Source organism: Leptopilina heterotoma, unplaced genomic scaffold (assembly GCF_015476425.1).
Source record: "Leptopilina heterotoma isolate Lh14 unplaced genomic scaffold, ASM1547642v1 Lhet_7, whole genome shotgun sequence".
Taxonomy (NCBI): domain Eukaryota; kingdom Metazoa; phylum Arthropoda; class Insecta; order Hymenoptera; family Figitidae; genus Leptopilina; species Leptopilina heterotoma.
The window spans coordinates 498,245-519,004 of NW_025111161.1; the positions used below are offsets into that span (position 1 = coordinate 498,245).

Below are 20,760 nucleotides of genomic sequence, written 5' to 3' on the forward strand. Positions count from 1 at the left end.
AAGTAAAATTTATTAAAATACATATTTATTGAAAATATAAAAGTTAAAATTCCTACCCAACAGAATTCGATAAATGTCCTAATATTTTCCAAAAAACGTAAAAGAGTAAAATCTACGTAGTTAAAAATTTTAATTCATTATAATAAAAGAGTTCTCATACAGAAATTTCCATCAGTTAATCCGGCCAAGGCTCGGCTTGAACGAAACAGTAAAGCTAACCGAGGCCATGGTTTTTTCCAGATTTAATGTTTTCCCTCTTTCAACATGTATTCAACAGCAACATATTTTTTAACTCCAAAGGTTTTTTCATATTTAGACAATGAAAATTTATTTAATTTTTACACCCTTCTAATAAACTAAATATTTTTTTTTATGATTCTAATAGAGAAAACGTATATATTCTCCTAAATTCGTCATCAGAAGTCGTTATTTTTTTCTATTTCGCCAAATATATAAAATAATAGGAATCGACCCTGGCGGAAAGTTGATATTTTCAAGTAAAATTGCCATTGAAAAGCTATAAATAGAGAAAGAGTGGGAAAGGAGTAAGATTAAAGAATTAAAGTGCAAATCGATGGCTCTTTGGAACGTCGGGGTATTATACTCGCATCCGCTGAAAAATCGTCGCATTGCCAGAATGGAAGCACTTGTCGCGAGTGTTATACTTACCAGAAGTTTCGAATATATTGCCAAGTTAAACCATATCATCATTTTCAGAAAGACGAATTTTCTTTATATTTCATATTTTTACTATCAAATTCTTGTATACTTTTTTAAACGAAATTAGCAATTTAAAAAGAATAGAATTTAAAAATTTTTATTTCAAATTTTTTTTCATAAAAATAAAATATGAATTGGAATAACTTAATTCTTGAACAACTATCATAAAAGTATTACTTAGAAATTATTTAATGAATAATTTTACTCAAATTGTTAATTTAATTTCAATAGAGTTGCGTTTACAATTTTCAGAAATAGATCAACTTCAAAAGGTTTTAATTTGAAATTTTATAAAATTTCAATTTTTTAATGAATTTAATTAGAAATTTTAAAAAACATAGATTTTTGCAAAATGTTAATAACTCAAATTCTTCTCGAAATTAATTAAATTTGTCAATATATATTTAATTAATTTTATTAAAAATAATGGATTTATAGAAAAATTTTAGTTAAAAACATTTTAAAAAATTGAATTTTAAAAAAGTTACAAATGTTTGCAGAAATTGAATTATTTTCAAACGTAATAAAATTTTTCTTACAAAGTTCAAATATGTTCAAAATTAAAAAAAAAATTCTCGTCAAAATCACAATTATCTTTAAAATAACAAAATTCTTCTTAAAAATTGAATTATTTTAAAAAATTGTCCTCATTTCAATGATTTTCAATAACTTTTTTTTATAATTTTTCCAAAAGAATTGAAATATTTAAAAAAAAATTTTATAAAATATATTATTGAATTGGATTGAATTTTCGAAAGCTACAAATAAAAGTAATTTTTAGATATAATTAAATTTTAAAAAGGTTTCAAATTCAAAACTTTGGAAAATTTGAATTATTTTTCATAGTTTTAATTTTTATCAAGAATTTTGTGTAAATAATTTTTTTTAAATTTTAATTTCAATTTTGAGTTGAAATTAGTTAAATTTTTTAATAGGTACATATATTAAATATTGCTTCAAAAATTTTAACGCCACAAATTTTTCGAAAGAATTTAATTATTTTGATAAATATCAAAATACTTTCCAGAAATTCAATTACTTTTAGGAATTTTAATAAAATTCTTTGCAAAATTAAATTATTTTCATGAATGACAATATTCATCGCAAGAATTTAATTATTTTCGAAAAATTTTTTAAAAACTATTGTCAAGTCTTCAATTCTGTTTAAAAATAAGCAAAACTTCTTCGCCGAAATTCAATTATTTTTGAAAAATTTTTCTTAATTCAATGATTTTTTAATATTCTTTATTTTACTTAAACTTCACTATAGTAATGTATTTATTTTTTAAAATTTTATCAAAGTTCATTGAAAGAATTCAATTATTTAAAAATGTGTTATTCAATAAATTCTTTGTAAGAATTAAATTTTAAGAAACATTGAATTATTCTATAAATTATTTATTTTTACCTTTATTTTAGTTCAAAATAATTTTAAAAATTGAATTTTGGAGAAGTTACAAATGATTGCAGGGAATCAATTAATTATTTTCAAACGTAATAAAATTCCTCTTACCAAATACAATTATATTCAAAATTTAAAAAAAATTTTCGTCAAAATCATAATTATTTTCAATAATTTTTCTTATTTTAATGATTTTCAATATCTAGTATTTGAGTAAATTTCCCAAAAGAATTCAATTATTAAAAAAAAAATTTTAATAAAATTTTATTCAACAATTTAATTATTTTCATAAATAATAAAAATTTCACAGGAAGTCAAATATTAACAAATTTTTTAATAAATTGCATCACAATAATTCAATTAATTTCATAAATAATAAATTTTTTTTATGAATTCAATTATTTTTAAAAATGATAAATTTGTTTTAGAAATCCAATTATTTTCATGAATAATAAAGCTTATCGCAGAATGTAAAATATCATTGTTTTTAAAAATTTAAATTAAATTTCGTCAAAAGAATTCAATTATTTAAAAATTTGTTGATAAAATTCTTTACAAGAATTAAATTTTCAAAAACATTCAATTATTCAATAAATTATTTACTTTTAAATTTAAATAATTGAATTCTCTTAACTTTTGAAAATATTTAATTTCTTTTAAGGAATTTAATTAAAATTTTAATAAAATTTATTATATTAAAGAATTTTATAACAATTTTTGAAAATAATATTGAAAACTTTTTGAAGAATTTTATTACATTTTTTAAAAATAATTGAATTCGTGAAAAGAATTTAAATAATAATAATTGTTGAAAACAATAATTAAATTCTTGATAAGAATTTTATTAAAGTTTTTGAAAATAATTGATTTCTTATGAAAAATTTTTAAAAAAAAAACTTTGACAATAATTCTTGAGAAGAATTTTCCTATCTATTTATAAAGATAATTGAATTCTTGACGAGAATTTTTAAAAAATTTTGCAAATAATTTAATTTCTGCAAAGTATTTTATTACTTTTCAAAGGAATTAAATTCTTGTGATGAATTTTGATATTTATCAAAATAATTGAATTTTGGAAAAGAATTTTATTAAAATTTCTTAGAATAATTGATTTTATGAGAAGAATTTATGTGATTTTGTTGTTAATCAAGATAATTGAATTCTTTTGCAAAATTAATAAAAAATTTTTGAAAATAATTGATTTTCTGCGACGAATTAAATGTTATTTATGAAAATATTTGAATTATTGTAACGAATTTAATTGTTTTATTGAATAATTAAATGTTTCTTAAAATTAAATTCTTTCCTCAAGTTTTAATAAAATTTTTAATAATTATTGCATTTTTCAAGGAATTTATTTAAAATTGTAGTAAAAATATTGGAAATTCTACGATAAAAATAATTGATCTCGTAAATGAAATTTTATTATTTATGAAAATAGTTGAATATTTTCGTAAAATTGTATCAACAAATTTTTTCTATAATTAATTCTGTTGATAAATTTTATGAAAATAGTAAATATTGAAATTCGTTGAATTGCGATAAACTTTTGAAAATAATTGAAATGTTGCAAAGAATTTTATTTAAATTATTTTGAAAACAATTGAATTTTGGGCGAAAAATTTTGCCATCTAAAAAAATAATTGAATTTTTGGCGAAAAATGTTGCTATTCATAAAAATAATTGAATTCTTGACGAGATATATTCATTAAAATTTATAAAAATAATTGAATTCGTTCAAAGTATTTTATTGAAATTTGTTTAAATAATTGGATTTTTGCAAAGAATCGAATTAAAATTTTGGACAATAATTGAATTTTTGAGAAGAATTTTGATATTTATTAAAATAATTGAATTTTGTGAAAGAATTTCTTTAAAAATTCTTAAAATAAATAAATAATTGTTTTTATGGGGAGAATTTTATTGTTTATCATGATTATCTTTGATGATAGGAAAATTATTAATTTGAAGTTTGGCAAAAATATGTTAAAAGTATGAGAGAGGAAAAATTGACTTTTCCATATTTTTAATCAAAGAAAAATATCAAAAATGTTTATTTGTTCATGACACTGACTGACCCAAACTTTTTAAAATACAAAGTAAATTATCTGTAAGAAACAAACATTTTTCAAATATCCTCCCTTTTTCATAAATCTCTATAATAATTTTTCAAAAATTAAAATAAAGATAAAACAATAAATTTGAAATGTTGAAAACATAAAAGAATTCTAGTATCTCGTAAATAAAGACAAATAGTAATATTAAAATGAATTTGTGATTTTTAGGAGGGAAACTGAATTCCAAGGTTCTATCCTCGAGATTAAATCTCACATATAGTACTCAATTTATTCCGAAAAATTAGATTCATTATTAAAGTTGTAGGACTGCGGTTAGCAAAAGTGAAAAACATTGTATTAAAACTTGTGTATTATTCCTGTGGAAATTCCATTTGATTGACGATCGAATAACCAGAAATTCAAAGCTGTAATCATTGAGTTTTCGCTAACGACGTAAAAGAGGAGAAATACTACTGAAATGCGAACAAATAATAAATGTATAAACGAAACGATAAATATAAAAAAATGGTTTTTTTCCAAATGGTTTTTTCACATGGTTTTTTTTAAATAACCATAATTTGAATATTATTATTATTATTATTATTATTTTTTATTATTATTTTTAATATTTTTTATTATTTTAATATTTTGAATATATTACTATTAATGTATATGTGAGGTAATAGATTATAATTGTCTGACTGAGTGAGACAATAAATTAGAATTTAGAAATAAAAACAACGCCAGTAAAAAAGACTAAAATGGAGTCAAAAAAAAAACTTTTTCCTTTTAATTTCGGATATTTTTTTTATTTCTTTAATTCTACGTAAAGAATAGAGATAAGTAAGTTTCAATTCCGTTTAATTTCCTTTGAGAAAAATAAAAAAAAAAATGAACCAGATGAATCGATCTAAGGTGGAAGCGAAAGAAATTTCCCAGGTCTGTAAAAAGTAAGAAATCTTGAAATTTACAAAATTAAATTGTCAATGTAAATTCAAAAAGTAAAAGAAAATTGAGAATTCGAACTAATTATATATACGAACGGCAGAGTCTACTAAATGAAACTTAAAATTTTTAATTAACATTCCAAAAAATCTTTTTCTTTATGGGTCCTCAAAGAATTTAAGAATATCTATTTTATAATATACTTTGTCTAATGGAAGTTTTTCGAATAAAAGATTTACGAACTACATTATATTAATGGAATGCACAAGTTGTTCTTTACAATCGAAGAATTTATTATTCGTATATTCTTTCCAATTTAAAGAAATAAAAATAAGAGAAAATTTTTAAAAATGAATCAAACAAAATAAAATTTTTAACAGTGATTATTAATAATAATAATAATAATAATAATAATAATAATAATAATAATAAAAATAATAATAATAATAATAATAATAATAATAATAATAACAATATTGACAATTTGTTAATTTACATTTAATATTTAAAGTTATTTAAAACTAGCAACAATAACAAAGCTGCTAACTACTTCCTTACTTTTATAAATAAAATCAGTAATTTTTGAAGTAATAGAATTTAAAAATAAAAAAAAAATTAATTCAAATATTTTAAATATCAACAGTGATGAACAATATTTTAGTTTTAAAAAAAATTTAAATTAGAAAATTTTCCAATTTCATTATTTTTAAAATTGTTAATTTTATTTAAAAAAAAGGTAGTATGAAGTTAGTCGCGCGCTTTAGCGCATGAATTGTTGCTACATTAATTAAATTTTAATACAACTATACTAAATTTCACATATGAGTTTTTTTAAAGTTTAGTATTTTTTATATAAAAATTTTCCTTTCTTGCACTTTTTCCCCAAATTGTAAAATACTTTCAAGAAAATTTAATATTCTCTCTCCGTACGTGTATAACAAAAAGTAATTTCTTTTAATTTAGAACTATTTGGGCAAAATGCTAATTATATAGAATTTCTAATTGTAATTACTGTAGTTGTTATCGTAATGCTAACTTTTACACATTTCAAAGTGAAATGGAATAAATTCTTTATCTTCCCTTGCATTCTGTATGCATTTATCGTAAAAGAGTCTGGCCCTGAATAACCTTCACTACTTGCACGCACGCCAGCCATCTGGCTTATGTCTGACCTTACATCGTCCTTACTACTGAAACCTTCTGACATGAGAGGCAGTATGTTGTAGAACCTGGAGTGGAAGAGATGATTTCAAATTTCAGATTTATTCAAATTTTCGTTTTCAAAAAAATAATGAATAGTCATTTATGCAAATTTAAAATCAGAGAAAGAGAGATGTTTTTTAAAGAAAGTTTCAAAATTCAAGTTTAATTCGAAATTACTGTTTTCCCGAGTAATTAAAACCAACATTTTACAATCATTTATACAAGTAAAATTTATAAAAATGATCATTTTATGGATATGGTTTACTTTACGAGATAATATTTTTATTTTTTTTTTTTATTATGAATTAAAGGAAAAATTTTATATTTTAATAAGGTTAAGGTTACTTTTCTTTTTATATTATTATTCACTGCATCAAAATAATTGTTTATAATTTAATTAGAGAAAATTAAATTTATATAAAATATACTCTCATAAATGTGAATATTCTCATCGTCGAATTAAAACTCTTTGATTGAAGAGAATTTTTATTTAATTTTTATTATTATTATTATTATTAAATAACTTGAAGAACTATATCATAAAATTATTACTTATAAATTATTTAAAATTATTTTTATTTTACAAAAAATTTTTATATTTTTATATTTCAAAATTAATTGAATTTCAAAAAAATTTGTGTTTACCTCGGTGTCTACAATTCTTATAAATAAAAGAAATTAAAAAGATTTCAAAATTTGAAATTTTAGAAAATTTCAATTTAGAATTAATTTATTTTGAAATATTTAAAGAACTCAGTTTTTTGAAGAATCTTTAATAATTCAAATTCTTCTAAAATTAGTTAAATTTTCTAATATGAATTTAATTAATTTATTAAAAAAAAATAATGGATTTATAGGAGAATTTTAGTCAAAGACTAAAAAAAAAATTAATTTTTGAGAAGCTACAAATGAAAGCAATTTTCAGAAATAATTGAATTTTGAAATGGTTTCGAATTCAAATATTCGGAAAATCTGAATTCTTTTTCATAATTTTAATCAATAATTTTGTGAAAATAATTTTTTTTGAAAAATTTTAATTTCAGTTCTGTTAAAATTAGTTGAATCTTTTAATACATATCAAATATTGTTTCAAAAATTTTAACGCCTCTAATTCTTCGCGAAAGAATTCAATTATCTTGATAAATATCAAAATTCATCCAAGAAATTCAATTATTTTCAGGAATTTTAATAAAATTCTTTGCAAAATTAAATTATTTTCATAAATGACAATATTCATTGCAAGAATTCAATTATTATCAAAAGTAATAAAATTCTTTGCAGAAGTTCAATTATTCTCAGCAAATTTTTTTTTAAATTATCCTCAAGATTTCAATTATTTTTAAAAATAGCAAAATTCAATTATCATCAAAAATTTTTGTTAATTTAATGATTTTTAAATTTCAATATCTACTATTTTACTAAAAATTCCCAAAAGAAGTCAATTAAATGAAAAAAATTTTGATAAAATTCTATAAAATTTTGATAAAAGTCAATAATTTTTATAAATAATAAAAATTTTACAGAAATTCAATTATTAAAAAAAAATTGGCAGACATTTTTTTGAAAGCAATCAATTATTTCAATTTTTTTTATAAAATTCTTCGCAATAATTCAATTATTTTCATAAATATTAAAACATTTTACAGGGATTTAATTATTTTCATAAGTAATACAATTCTGTTTAGGAATTCAAATATGTTCATAAATTATGCAATTCTTTTTAGGAATTCAATTATTATTATGGAAAGTAATAAAATTGTTTGCAGAAATTCAATTATTTTTAACAAAATTTTTAAAACTATTTTCAAGTCTTTAATTATGTTTAAAAATAGCGAATCTTCTTCGCCGAAATTCAATTATTTTCAAAAATTTTTCTTAATTCAATTATTTTCAATATGCACTATTTTACTAAAAATTCCCAAAAGATTTCAATTATTTAAACAAACTTTTTGATAAAATTCTACACAAACATTCAATTTTTATAAATAATAAAAATTTCACAGAAATTCAATTATTCATAAAAGAATTGTTAGAAATTTTTTTGAAGACAATCAATTAATTTAAAAAATTTTTTAAAAATTATTCTCATAAATATTAGAACTTTTTTCAGGGATTCAATTATTTTCATAAGTAATTCAATTATTTTTAGGAATTCAATTATTTTAATAAATTATGGAATTCTTTTTAGATTTTCAATTATTTTCATAAATAATAAAACTCCTCGCAGAATTTCAATTATTTTTAATACAATTTTTAATGAATTTAAAAAACTGTTATTATTATTAAAAATTTTATCAAAATTTGTCGAAAGATTTCAATTGTATTTAAAAATGTGTTATTCATACAATTCTTAGTAAGAATTCAATTTTAAGAAACAATGAATTATCATTTGAATTATTTATTTTTGAATTTGAATAATTGAATTCTCGTAGAATTTTCTAATAAACATTGAATTAAAAATGAGTTTTAGTTAAATAATTTTGAATAATAATTGAAATCTAATAATAATTTTTAGATTTTTTTTAATAATAATTTTTAGAGTGAAACAGAATATTCTTTACAGTTTGTTCCAAAAAAAAGTGCTCGTTCAAAAATTGGCAACTGCTAGCACTAGTTACGAACGATATTTTTCATAACAAGGTGCAAAAAAGTGCCCTTTTTAGCACCGCGTTATGAAAAAAATAAAAATTTTGTCTGTAAATCAGGGAAAATTCAAAAAAGGGTCAAATGTTGAATTTAAAAAAAAAACATTTAAAAGGAAATATTTTTGATTTTCAAAAATGGATCAAATCTTGAATTGAAAAGAAAATATTTTTGATCTTCAAAAAAGGATCAAATCTTGATTTCAAAAGAAAATATTTTTTATTTTAAAAAATGGATCAAATCTTGAACTAAAAAAAAAATATTTTTGATTTTCAAAAAAGGATCAAATCTTGAATTCAAAGGACAATATTTTTTTATTTTCAAAAAAGGATCAAATCTTGAATTCAAAAGAGAATATTTTTGATTTTCAAAAAGGGGTCAAATGTTGAATTTAAAAAAAAAAACATTCAAAAGAAAATAGTTTTGATTTTCAAAAAAGGGACAAAATGTTGAATTTAAAAGAAAAACATTCAAAAGAGGAGAAAAAAAATTTTCAAAAACACGGAGGTTAAAAATTTTTTTTAATGCTATTGTATAATAGGAAAAAATTATTCAAAGAAAAATTTCTATTTTCTATTTGAAGTTTTTCCAAGTTAATGATAATCAAAATACAAATGTATTTTTGAGTAAAAATTTATTGAAGCCTTATTTATATTACCTCGTGGAATAGTAAAAGAGACAATAACTGATTGGCTCATAAATATTTATATTCCCGTAAGCTCATTTAGTGACACGTATATAGAAGCTATTCTGCGAATATAGAAGAAGAAATGGAAAAGCTGTTGGAAAATTGTCTTGTGCCGCATTTTCAAGGTAGATACTTTCATTGCATCGTAACTTTAATATTGAATTACATTTCAAGTCAACACAACTACTTTTCTTCTGCTTGCTTTTAGATATACTTTCAATATAAAAGAAAACAAAGAAAATGCATTTTACTTACGATTTTCCGAGCTTGAATTGCCGGATCTGCGGGTCTTGGTGGACCCTTTGAATTTGGATCCAATTCTGGAAAATATTGGCCCACAAGACCCGTGTGGACCATTTTGATTTTCACTCACTAACAGCTACGATTTCAAAATCTTCTTTATCTGAAATTCACGTTTGTGAAGCTAATAAAGATCGTCAAATTTTCTTATTTATTTTCGATATTTTCCCAAGGAAAATCTTTCAGGACGGACAAAAATTTGATATTTAATATCTAAACTTTATTTATTTTGAAACTAATTTAAAAATTTTTAAATGAAACGTAAAAATACGAAAAATAAAAGAAAGTTTTAACGAACTTTGAAACAAATTTTTCAGGAAAATCAAAAGAATAATCAAGGAAGGACAAATGAAATATAAAAAATAAAAAAAATAAAAGTTGCGCAATAAAAATGAAAATGTCAAAATAACCAAAATTGAAAATAAAAATAAAAACAAAAATAAGATTGCAAAATGCGAGTAAAAATGTAAATGAGGGAAACGGTATAATTCTAAAGAGAATAAGAAAGAAGAGCTGAATGAAATAAAAACAAATGTTATGAATACATAAGTATATAAAAAAAGAAAATATAATACCAGGAGTGAATGAAAATAAGGAAGTTGACAATTCCGAAAAAATGAAAAGTAAAAAGAGGTAAAATATAAAAGAAAGGAAAATTTCCAGAGAAGACAATAAGAAAATAACGAAATATTTATTTCTCGCTCTCCTTAAGTTTGATTAGAAGTAAAACTATTTTTTAAAAAAATAACAAAAAATAGTAAATTGTTAATAACGATGTTCTAATTAAATGAAAACAAGAGCCTTTGGATTTTTTCAGCAAATTTCATATATAGTCTATAGTCTTTAATATTTCATCATTTTATTTTGCCTTTGATCTTTGAAGCTTATCTCAAAAGCCTTTGTCTATCATAAGGACAGCAAACATATTTATAATATAAAGACTCAACGTCAAAGATATGTAATCATTATTATTAAATACACTTGTCTTAGCTACTTTCAGCTTTTGGTAAAGTTCAGAAATTATTCTCTCAAAAAGCTACAACGATGGTCACATTCAAGTCGAAATAAATCTAAAAGAAAATAGCTTAAATAAAATGAAATTATTTTCACTCCACATTTACTTTCACTCCAATTTCACTCAAATTTTACTTTTGCTCAAATTTCACTTTCACTCAGATTTTATTTTCACATCACTTTCACATTTACTCATTTTATTTTTATTTCACTTTCATTTTTACTAAAATTTTTTTTACACTCCACATTCACTTTTACAAAAATATTATTTTCTCCCCATTTTCATTTTAATTTCACTCAAATTTTATTTTCCCTCCACTTTCACTTCACTTTCACTCAGATTTATTTTCAATTCATTTTCACTTTTACTCATATACAATTTTCACTTCACTATCACTTCAGTTTCACTTTTACTTAAATTTTATTTTCATTTCTCTCTAACTTTCACTCAGATTTTATTTTCTCCCCATTTTCACTTCAATTTCATTCAAATTTAATTTTCACTTCACTTTTACTTCAGCTTCACTTTTACTCAAGTTTCATTTTCACTCCACTTTCACTTACACAAAAATTTTATTTTCTCTCCATTTTCACTTTAATTTCGATAAAATTTTATTTTCCCTCTACTTTCACTTCACTTTCACTCAGATTTATTTTCAATTTATTTTCACTTTTACTCATATACAATTTTCAATCCACTTTCACTTCAGTTTCACTTTTACTTAAATTTTATCTTCATTCCTCTCTCACTTTCACTCAAATTTTATTTTCTCCCCATTTTCACTTCAATTTCACTCAAATTTTATTTTCACTCCACTTTCACTACAGTTTCACTTTTACTCAAATTTTATTTTCTCCCCATTTTCACTTCAATTTCACTCAAATTTTATTTTCACTCCACTTTCACTACAGTTTCACTTTTACTCAAATTTTATTTCCTCTCAATTTTCACTTCAGTTTCACTTTTACAAAATTTTATTTCCTCTTCATTTTCACTTCACTTTCACTCAAATTTTATTTTCAATTCACTTACACTTCAATTTTACACAAATTTTACTTTCACTCCACTTTCACTTTCACTCAAATTTTATTTTCTCTCCATTTTCACTTCACTTTTACTCAAATTTTATTTTCACTCCACTTTCACTTAAAATTTATTTTCTCTCCACTTTCACATCACTTTAACTTAAATCTTATATTCAATTCACTTACACTTCACTTTTACTCAAATTTTATTTTTACTCCACTTTCACTTTCACTTAAAATTTATTTTCTCCACTTTCACTTTACTTTAACTCAAATTTCATTTCACTTTCACTCCACTTTCACTATTACTCAATTTTTATTTTCACTACATTTTTACTTTCACTCAAATTTTATTTTCTCTCTATTTTCACTTCACTTTTACTCAAATTTTATTTTTCCTCAACTTTCACTTCTCTTTAACTCATATTTCATTTTTACCCCACATTCAATTTTACTCAAATTTTATATTCACTCCATTTTCACTCCACTTTCATTCTACTTTCATTTTTACTCAAAATTTTCTTACAACTTACTTTCACCTAAAATATAATTTTCACAATGTGTATATAAATAATATTCTAAAAGATTGTCCATTTTTTAGAAAAATAAGATACTAATACTTAGTTTTTAATTAATTTATTCAATTAATTACTTAAAAGTGAGGTGAAACTGGAGAGAAAATAAAATTTGAGTGAAGGTGAAGTAAAAATGGAGAGAAAATAAAATTTGAGCGAAAGTAAAAGTGGAGTGAAAATTAAATTTGAGTAAAACTGAAAGTAGAGTGAAAATTAAGTAAAAATTAAGTTGGAGTAAAAATAAAAGTAAAGTGAAAATTACTCAAATTAAAATTAAATCTGAGTGAAAGTGAAAGTATAGTGAAAATAAAATTGGAGTAAAAGCAAAAAGTGGAGAGAAAATAAAATTTATGTAAAAGTGAAGTGAAAGTAAATTGAAAATAGAATTTGAGTAAGAGTGATCTGGAAATGCAGAGAAAATAAAATTTTAATAAAAGTGAAACTGAAGTGAAAGTGGAGTGAAAATTAAATTTGAGTGAAATTAAAGTGAAAATGAGGGAAAAAATAAAATTTAAGTGAAAGTGAGAGAGGAATGAAAATAAAATTTGAGTGAAAGTAAAAGTGGAGTGAAAATTAAATTTGACTGAAACTGAAAGTGGAGTGAAAGTTAAGTGAGAATTAAATTTGAGTAATAATGAAAGTGGAGTGAAAATTACTCAAATTAATATTAAATCTGAGTGAAGGTGAAAGTGGGGTGAAAATAAAATTTGAGTGAAAGTAAAAATGGAGGGAAAATAAAATTTATGTAAAAGTGAAGTGAAAGTAAATTGAAAATAAAATTTGAGTGAAAGTGAAGTAAAATTGAACTGAATATGCAGAGAAAATAAAATTTGGGTGAAAATGAAATTGAAGTAAAAATGGAGTGAAAATTAAATTTGAGTAAGTAAAAGTCAATCTGAAGTAAAAGTGGAGTGAAAATAAAATTTGAGTAATAGTGAAAGTGGAGTGAAAGTGAAATGAAATTACATAATCGACCCCTCAACTAATTAACTAAAAAATTTTCGATTAGACTTTTTTCACTACAGTAAAATATAGTTTGTTTTTATAATGTAGCTTTAATCAGCTTTAAATAGACACATAAATGAAAAAAATATTCATTGGTTATTGAAACATTATTTATTGAGTATGTGATACAGATTCCTATTCTGATTTATATGAAATGTATAACGACACTTGTCCCACATTCGAACGTTTCACTTACGCTATTTCCTCCCTTAATGTGTCGAACAGAAATAGGAAACCTCGCCAGTTATTATTAATATAGAGTTTAAAATATTCCATCTTCTCACTGGATTTTAAATTATGTCAAATATTTCATCAAAATTAATAAAAAAATGCACTGGAATATTTATTATACAATTTAAATTAATTTTATTTACCACACACACACACACATACAGGAGATGAAATTAAACTATTAATTAAAACCCTGAAATATTTTTTTAAGCCTAACTCTTTTATTTAGAATTATTATTAATCTAGAATAAACAAATAATTTGCAGAATTTTTCATTATTTTTACAATATAAAGTTCTTTATTTTTTTTTTAAATTTATTTTAATAAAAATATTTTAATATTTACAAACTTTTCCATAATATTTAAATAACTTTAATTGTAAATAAGATTTAATTCATATTACAGTTATTTAAAATACAGATTAAATTTTATTTATCCAAAATTTTTAATTTTGAAAGTTTATTTACTTTCAAAAGTAATAAAAAAATTAAAGTATTTTTATGCTGATTGTAACTAAAAATTTCCTTGCGCTTATATTTTTCACAAAAGGAAGAAAATATCACTTTTTGTATATATAATAATCTAAATGATACCGAATGAAAAATGGCAATTGATGTTTGTTCATGTGCACAAGCATACAAACAAGATAATTTTGAATTATCGAGAATGAAATAAAAAAAAGAAATTATGAGTTTTCACGAAACAAAAAAATTATCGTCGACAATATTTAATTCAAAATAAGTAAATAAGCGATTTTGAAAAAAAAAGTGAGAAAAGTCTCATCGAATTATATGCTGAAGGCTCAATTTTTAAATTTCATTCACGAGCTGTTCTTTAATTCAAGCTCCGCTCTGCTCTAAGGTCAAGGTTACGACAGTGAAAAGTTGAAACCCGGTTTATCAAACTTACATTTTCACTGTTTATACACGCGACTTTGAATTTTTTTTTCAAATTCTGTCTAATTTCTAAGCAGACAAAAATTTATAGCTTTTTTTGTAGTTATGCCTAAAATTTTTAATGTAGAAAATAAAAATTACAAATTTTTTTTTTTTATTCTTTTCTTTTTTTTCTTTTTTTTTCAATAAATATTTATATTGAAAATAAGTATTTATAATAATAAAAAAAAAATTGCCTGTTTTTGAAAAAAAAACACTTTTTACCTTGATAGAGAAATAAAAGGTCGAAAAAAACTTATGTGGCTTTTTTGTAAACGAGCAGCACTTCTTTGAAAAGTGTATGAAACAAAAAGTTTACTTACTTTTAATACAAATAATAAAAATAAATAAAAATAAATAAAAATACAAAACTCCTGAGGTTTTTCATGCAAAAGAATGACGTATGCTTGCCTGAAAAGCAATGAACCAATGACGTAAAAGCACAGGGGGAAAATAAAAAAAAAAAACACCAAATAAACAAGACTCGAGGAGAGCGAGATCACGTTCTGAATTCATTTCCAGAGGAATCTTGTGAAAGAACAATACAAGAAAACCGAAAATGCCGAACTATCGAAAAGACTATCACATTTGACAATAGAAATTTTTTTTTTTTTTTTTTTTTTTTTTTTAATTATTAATACAAATAAGTTTGCAATTTTCAATGCTTTTTAAAAGCGAATACAAAATTCGTGCTGTCAGTCTGAAATTTCGTGTTAATACAAATGTTTATAACCAGTATTTTTGAATAAAAAAAAAACAAAAAATTAATACCATAACATTTTCGAATATTTTTTTTTTTATTTTATAAATATAATTTAAAAATCTAAAATTGTTGTATATAAAATATAAATATTTATCATCCCTCATTTTTTCATAGTTTTACATATATTTCATTTATTATTTTTTATTTTATAAATAAATAGGAGATTATAAAAATCTAAAATTGTTATTTATACAATTTTGAATTCTAATTATGTAAATTCGTTTGCAATATTGATTAAAAATTCCAGTTAAAGTGAGTAACATAATAAACCCAGCCACGTGCGCCCACCTTCTTAGATATAAATTTTAAAAATGTAAACCTGGCGTAAAATGAATTTTCCATAAAAATACTTTTATTAAAAAACTAAAATAACCTTGCAGAACTTATGAGAATGTAAAAAAAAATTTTTAAAATTAATTTACCAAACGATTTATTATAAAGTTAATAATAAAAAAAAGTTAATAACAAATTTTGCTCGTTGCAATAATGCCAACATTAATTTACAGTTTTAATATTAATAATTTTATTAAGTTTATTATTAATTTTTATAATTAAGGGGAAGGTACACCGACATTTTTTAACTATATCAAGAAAAAATTTTAAATATTCAAAAAAATTTATTTTAAGATATTTTTTTGTAATTAATTTAATGGTCATAAAGTAAAAAAGGTTAGAAAATTTTTTGACCTCCTTTGAGAATTTTTATTTTTCTTAAAAGTTGTCTGAATTCAAAATCCATGTGTAATTTTGTAGAAAGTACATTTTTGAATTCTCAACAAAATTGTGAAATTATTTTTCATTTGACAATTTTTTTGTGAATTCAAAAATGTATTTTCTACAAAAAGGTTTTTTGTTTCTTTTCTGAACTAATTTTGGGTTAACAATTTTTATATATATAAAAAATATAATACATAAAAAAATTATGAAAAAACTATAATTTTAATAATTTTTGTATATAAAAAATAAAATATAAAAATAATAAAAATAAAAATATAAAATAAAATAAAAAAATTATGAAAAAAAATTATCATCTGAAATTAGTTAGCAAAATAAACAAATGAATTTTCAGATAAAAAAAATGAATAATGATGATATTTTTTATCATTTTCAGCAAGCAAAGATTTTTTTTAAATGCTTCAAAAAATTATAAAAATTAAATTTTTCATTAGACACTTTTTTTTATTAAAAAAAAAATATTTTCTATAAAACTCAGCATGGATCTCAAAATTTACTAATTTTTAAGAAAACTAAAAATTGAAAAAGGGTCAAAAAAAATTTTTTTTGCTCAATTTTATTTTATGATCATTGAATTTCTCACAAAAAAAGGAATTTAAAATTCTTAAAATGAATTTTAAATTAAATAATATAATTGTAAATAGACTGAAAATTTAAAAAAAATACAATATTATTAAATTTTTTTATTTGTAAATTCTTTTCTTTTCCTGACTAATTTCAGATAATAATTTTTATATATAAAAAATAAATATTTAACTGTGTCAAGAAAATAATTTAAATATTCTACAAAATTATTTTTGAATTGTTTATTAAAAAAAAAGAAAAAATTAATAGTTTGTCAGGAATTTAATGGTCATAAAATAAAATCGGTCAAAAAATATTGTGACCCTTTTTTGAATTTTTTCTTTTTCTTAAAAATTGGTGAATTTTGAAATCCATGCTTAATTTTGTAGAAAATATGTTTTTGAATCCACAAAAAAATATTTAAAATAAAATTTTATTTTCAAAATTTTTGAAGCGTTTTTTAAAAAAAAATTTCTGTTTATAGGTTGAAAATGCTAAAAAATATTATTCATTTTTTTTATACAAATATTCATTTGTTTATTTTTCTAACTAATTTTAGATCATAATTTTCATATAAAAATTGTTATAAAATTTTCATTTTTTTTATACAAATATTCATTTGTTTATTTTTCTAACTAATTTTAGTTCATAATTTTCATATAAAAAAATGAATAATAATAGTTTTTTTTAGCATTTTTCAGCCTAAAAACAGAAAAAAAAATGAAAATCAATTTTTTTTTAGATTCAAAAAGGGTCAACATATTTTCTGACCAATTTTATTTTATGACCATTGAATTCCTTACAAAAAATTAATTTAAAAATAATTTTGTCGAATATTTAAATTATTTTCTTGACATAGTTAAAAATATCGTTGTAACCATCCCCTTAAATATAAATAAAAAGTACGACAGTAATAATTAAGTTGATAAAAATATTTAGATTGTTCATTAAATTATATTTGGAATATAAGGATGTTATAGGGAATTGACAGACTTCCAAAATTAGAATATCTTAAAATTAACTTTTAATTTTGCACTACAAGTTTTGCAAACTTGTTGCAAGCTCGCTAAAAACTTAATTATTTGAGAAGAATATTTCACTTATTTAACTTTATTGGATTCTGTTTATTTTATTATTGTTTTTTTATTATAATTACAATTGTTAATTATTATTTATTATTATTTATTATTATTTATTATTATCTATTTTAATTGTTCTTATAATAATAATAATTATTATTATTATTTATTATTATCTACTTTAATTATTGTTATAATATTTATTATATATCTACTTAGTTATTGCTATAATAATAATTATTATTGATAATAGTGTTTAGAGGCCTTTTACGGTTTTTTTTTTTTTTTTATTAATATTGATGTTAGTGTTTAGAGGCCTTTTACGGTTGTTGTTATTATTATTAATTATTTATCTTAATTCAATTTGTTATGATCGATGAAAAATAATATTGAGCACTCACATATTTTCCTGTACAATAAATCAAAATTAAAAAAAGAAAAAAAAAAGAAACACGAATTTTGCATTGTTGTTTTTGATAGTCGAACCGGTTGCTCTTGTATTTATTCTCTCACGTCACAAACTCTGACGTAAATCATTATAACCTCTCTCTCTCTCTCTGGATTTTGCCCAATGTGAGAGTAGCGGCACCGGGAATCCAACAGCTGAAACTTATCGAACAGACAAGGAGACGTGGAAATCACCCCATGACTATTGTATACAACCACTGTTGATATATTTTCAAATTGAAACTGCGTTTGTTAAATTTTAAAGGGTTTTTTGTTTGATTGTTGAAAATATTGTGCAATGAATATAAGAGAAGATAATACGCAACACGTCTGAATACCGAGAATGTTCGCGCGTTTCTACCCCTTTTGACACTATAATATGGGAAGAGAAGCCGGACGGCGGCACCGTCACCGCGGAAAATGTTCGGCAATTCCCGGCATGTTCCGTGGTTTTTCGACAAGCATCCGCGGCGCGATTTCCTTCATACGTACAATTTCACCCTGACCCACGCAACCATAAACATCAGGTTGCCTCCTAATTTTAAACCTTCGAACTTTTCTAAGATCATCCTTGAATTGAACCTATAGAATTCTACTCACTTTTCTCAAAACGTTCACGCCCACTATTTATTCTTCCTTGGACAGGAAATTATAGCGCGTGCTTAAAAACTAATGGGTTACGCAAATTGATCATCTGCTCCTTTCTTTTTTCTTCAAACAGTCAATGAATCAATGAATTTTCATAATTCTTTCGCTTACTATGTAGAAAACTTTTTAATAATTTCCCCATCATATACTTACTCGCTTTCTGAAATATCTAAATCAATATATATATATATAATAAATCATTGTTATATTTATCAACATTTCTTGGTTGTTGACAGCCAATCACATTAACAATTACAAACTTTATAAATTATAATTAACATATTAACAATTTAAAATCACATTTCAAAATTCAATATAAGCAAACATAATATTGAATGAAAAACTATAGTACAATACAAATTGAAACACCTTCCTCTGAATAGCTTTACTGCGTACTAATATTGTCGATTTTACAATTATTTAAAGAATAAAATAAAATTTATATTTTACAAAATTAAATAATTCCAATAAATTTTTACAAATACATGAAACTTTCATATAAAACTGTATTCTTTTTTAAATAAATAAATAAATATTTAATTATTATTTTTATTCTTTTAATTATTTAGTTATTATTTTTCCATAGGAATTAAAATTCTTCAAAAGATTCAAATTCCAAATCTTTTTGAAATTAAACAACTTATAAAAAATGGTTATAAAACATGAAGATATCGATTGCTCCGAGTCGAAGACTCGGAGTAATCGATATCTTTATGTTTTATAATAATTAAAAATAACCGATTGATAAAATCATTATTTTATATTATAAGAATATTGTTACTGTAACTTATTCAAAATTACTTTCATTACATCAGGTTACGGATCGACTTGAACGAACAAAAAAAATCGCTTTAGTCGATTAAAAAATTAAAAATAGAAAAAAAAGTCGAAAAAGTCGATTATTTAATTTAGTGTTGTCACAAATATTTTATTTTCTATTTCCCTGATTCTTCACTGATTTCTAAATTCAATGAATAAAAACTTGTATAATTTTGCTAAATAAAATATTTAAATACTTTTTATTTCTTTTTTCACCAGCAAATAAAATTCTAAAAATTTCAAATTCTAAATTACAAAAGTTAATAATTTCTAAAAATTAAAACTATAACCTTTACAAAATTTAAAATATTTTCTACAATTTTTAACTAAACTTCATTTCTAAATCTATTATCTATATTACTTTTTAATATTTTTCCGAAAGTTCTTCAAGAATTCAATTATTTAAATTTTAAATACATAAATTCAAATTTTTGTAATAATTGAAACCGTTTATTTTTTCCTTTTAAAAATATTAAGGTAGAATATATTCAAAAATTTTAATAAATAAATTCGTAGAATTAACTTTTTAAAAATATTTCTAAATAATTTTTTTTTGTAAAAATTGAAATTTGGTAAAATATTTTTAAAAAATAGTTTAAATTTAGTAAAATCTTTGAAAGAAAAAATTAAATTTCCAATAAATTTAAATTAAATTCCTTAAAATAATTAAATTTGGCAAAAGTTTTAATATTTCTGAAAATAACTGAATTTTGCAAAGAGTTTTATTGCAAATAAAGATTTATTTGAATTTTAATAAAATTTCAGAAAAAAATTAAATTTTGCAAAGAGTTTTATTAAAATTCATGAAAATAATTGAATTTTTCAATAAATTAAAAAAAAATTCTAAAAATTAAATTTCGACAAAAATTTACAATAAAATTCCTGAAAATGATTGAATTTTGCAATAAATTTCTTAAAAATTCCTGAACATTGGATTTAGACAAAAATTTCATTAAAATTC

The 20,760-nt window shown here is 21.4% G+C and overlaps 1 protein-coding gene across 5 annotated transcripts in view; it reads right to left on the minus strand.

The window, feature by feature from the left end:
* Positions 1 to 20,760, minus strand: part of LOC122510525 (synaptotagmin-7) — a 405,459-nt gene that overhangs the window by 262,952 nt on the left and 121,747 nt on the right. The window contains exons 1-2 of one of the 5 annotated variants that reach the window (XM_043625248.1): positions 18,429 to 19,008; positions 9,914 to 10,061 (exon numbers count right to left, since the gene is read on the minus strand). The exons of 3 other annotated variants lie outside the window; for them this stretch is intronic. In XM_043625248.1, coding sequence (XP_043481183.1) covers positions 9,914 to 10,015 — 102 coding nt within the window. In that variant the 5' untranslated portion in view covers positions 10,016 to 10,061; positions 18,429 to 19,008. Of the gene's footprint in view, positions 1 to 9,913; positions 10,062 to 18,428; positions 19,009 to 20,760 lie in introns of those variants that run through there. One more of the 5 variants, XM_043625249.1, reaches the window with a different exon arrangement.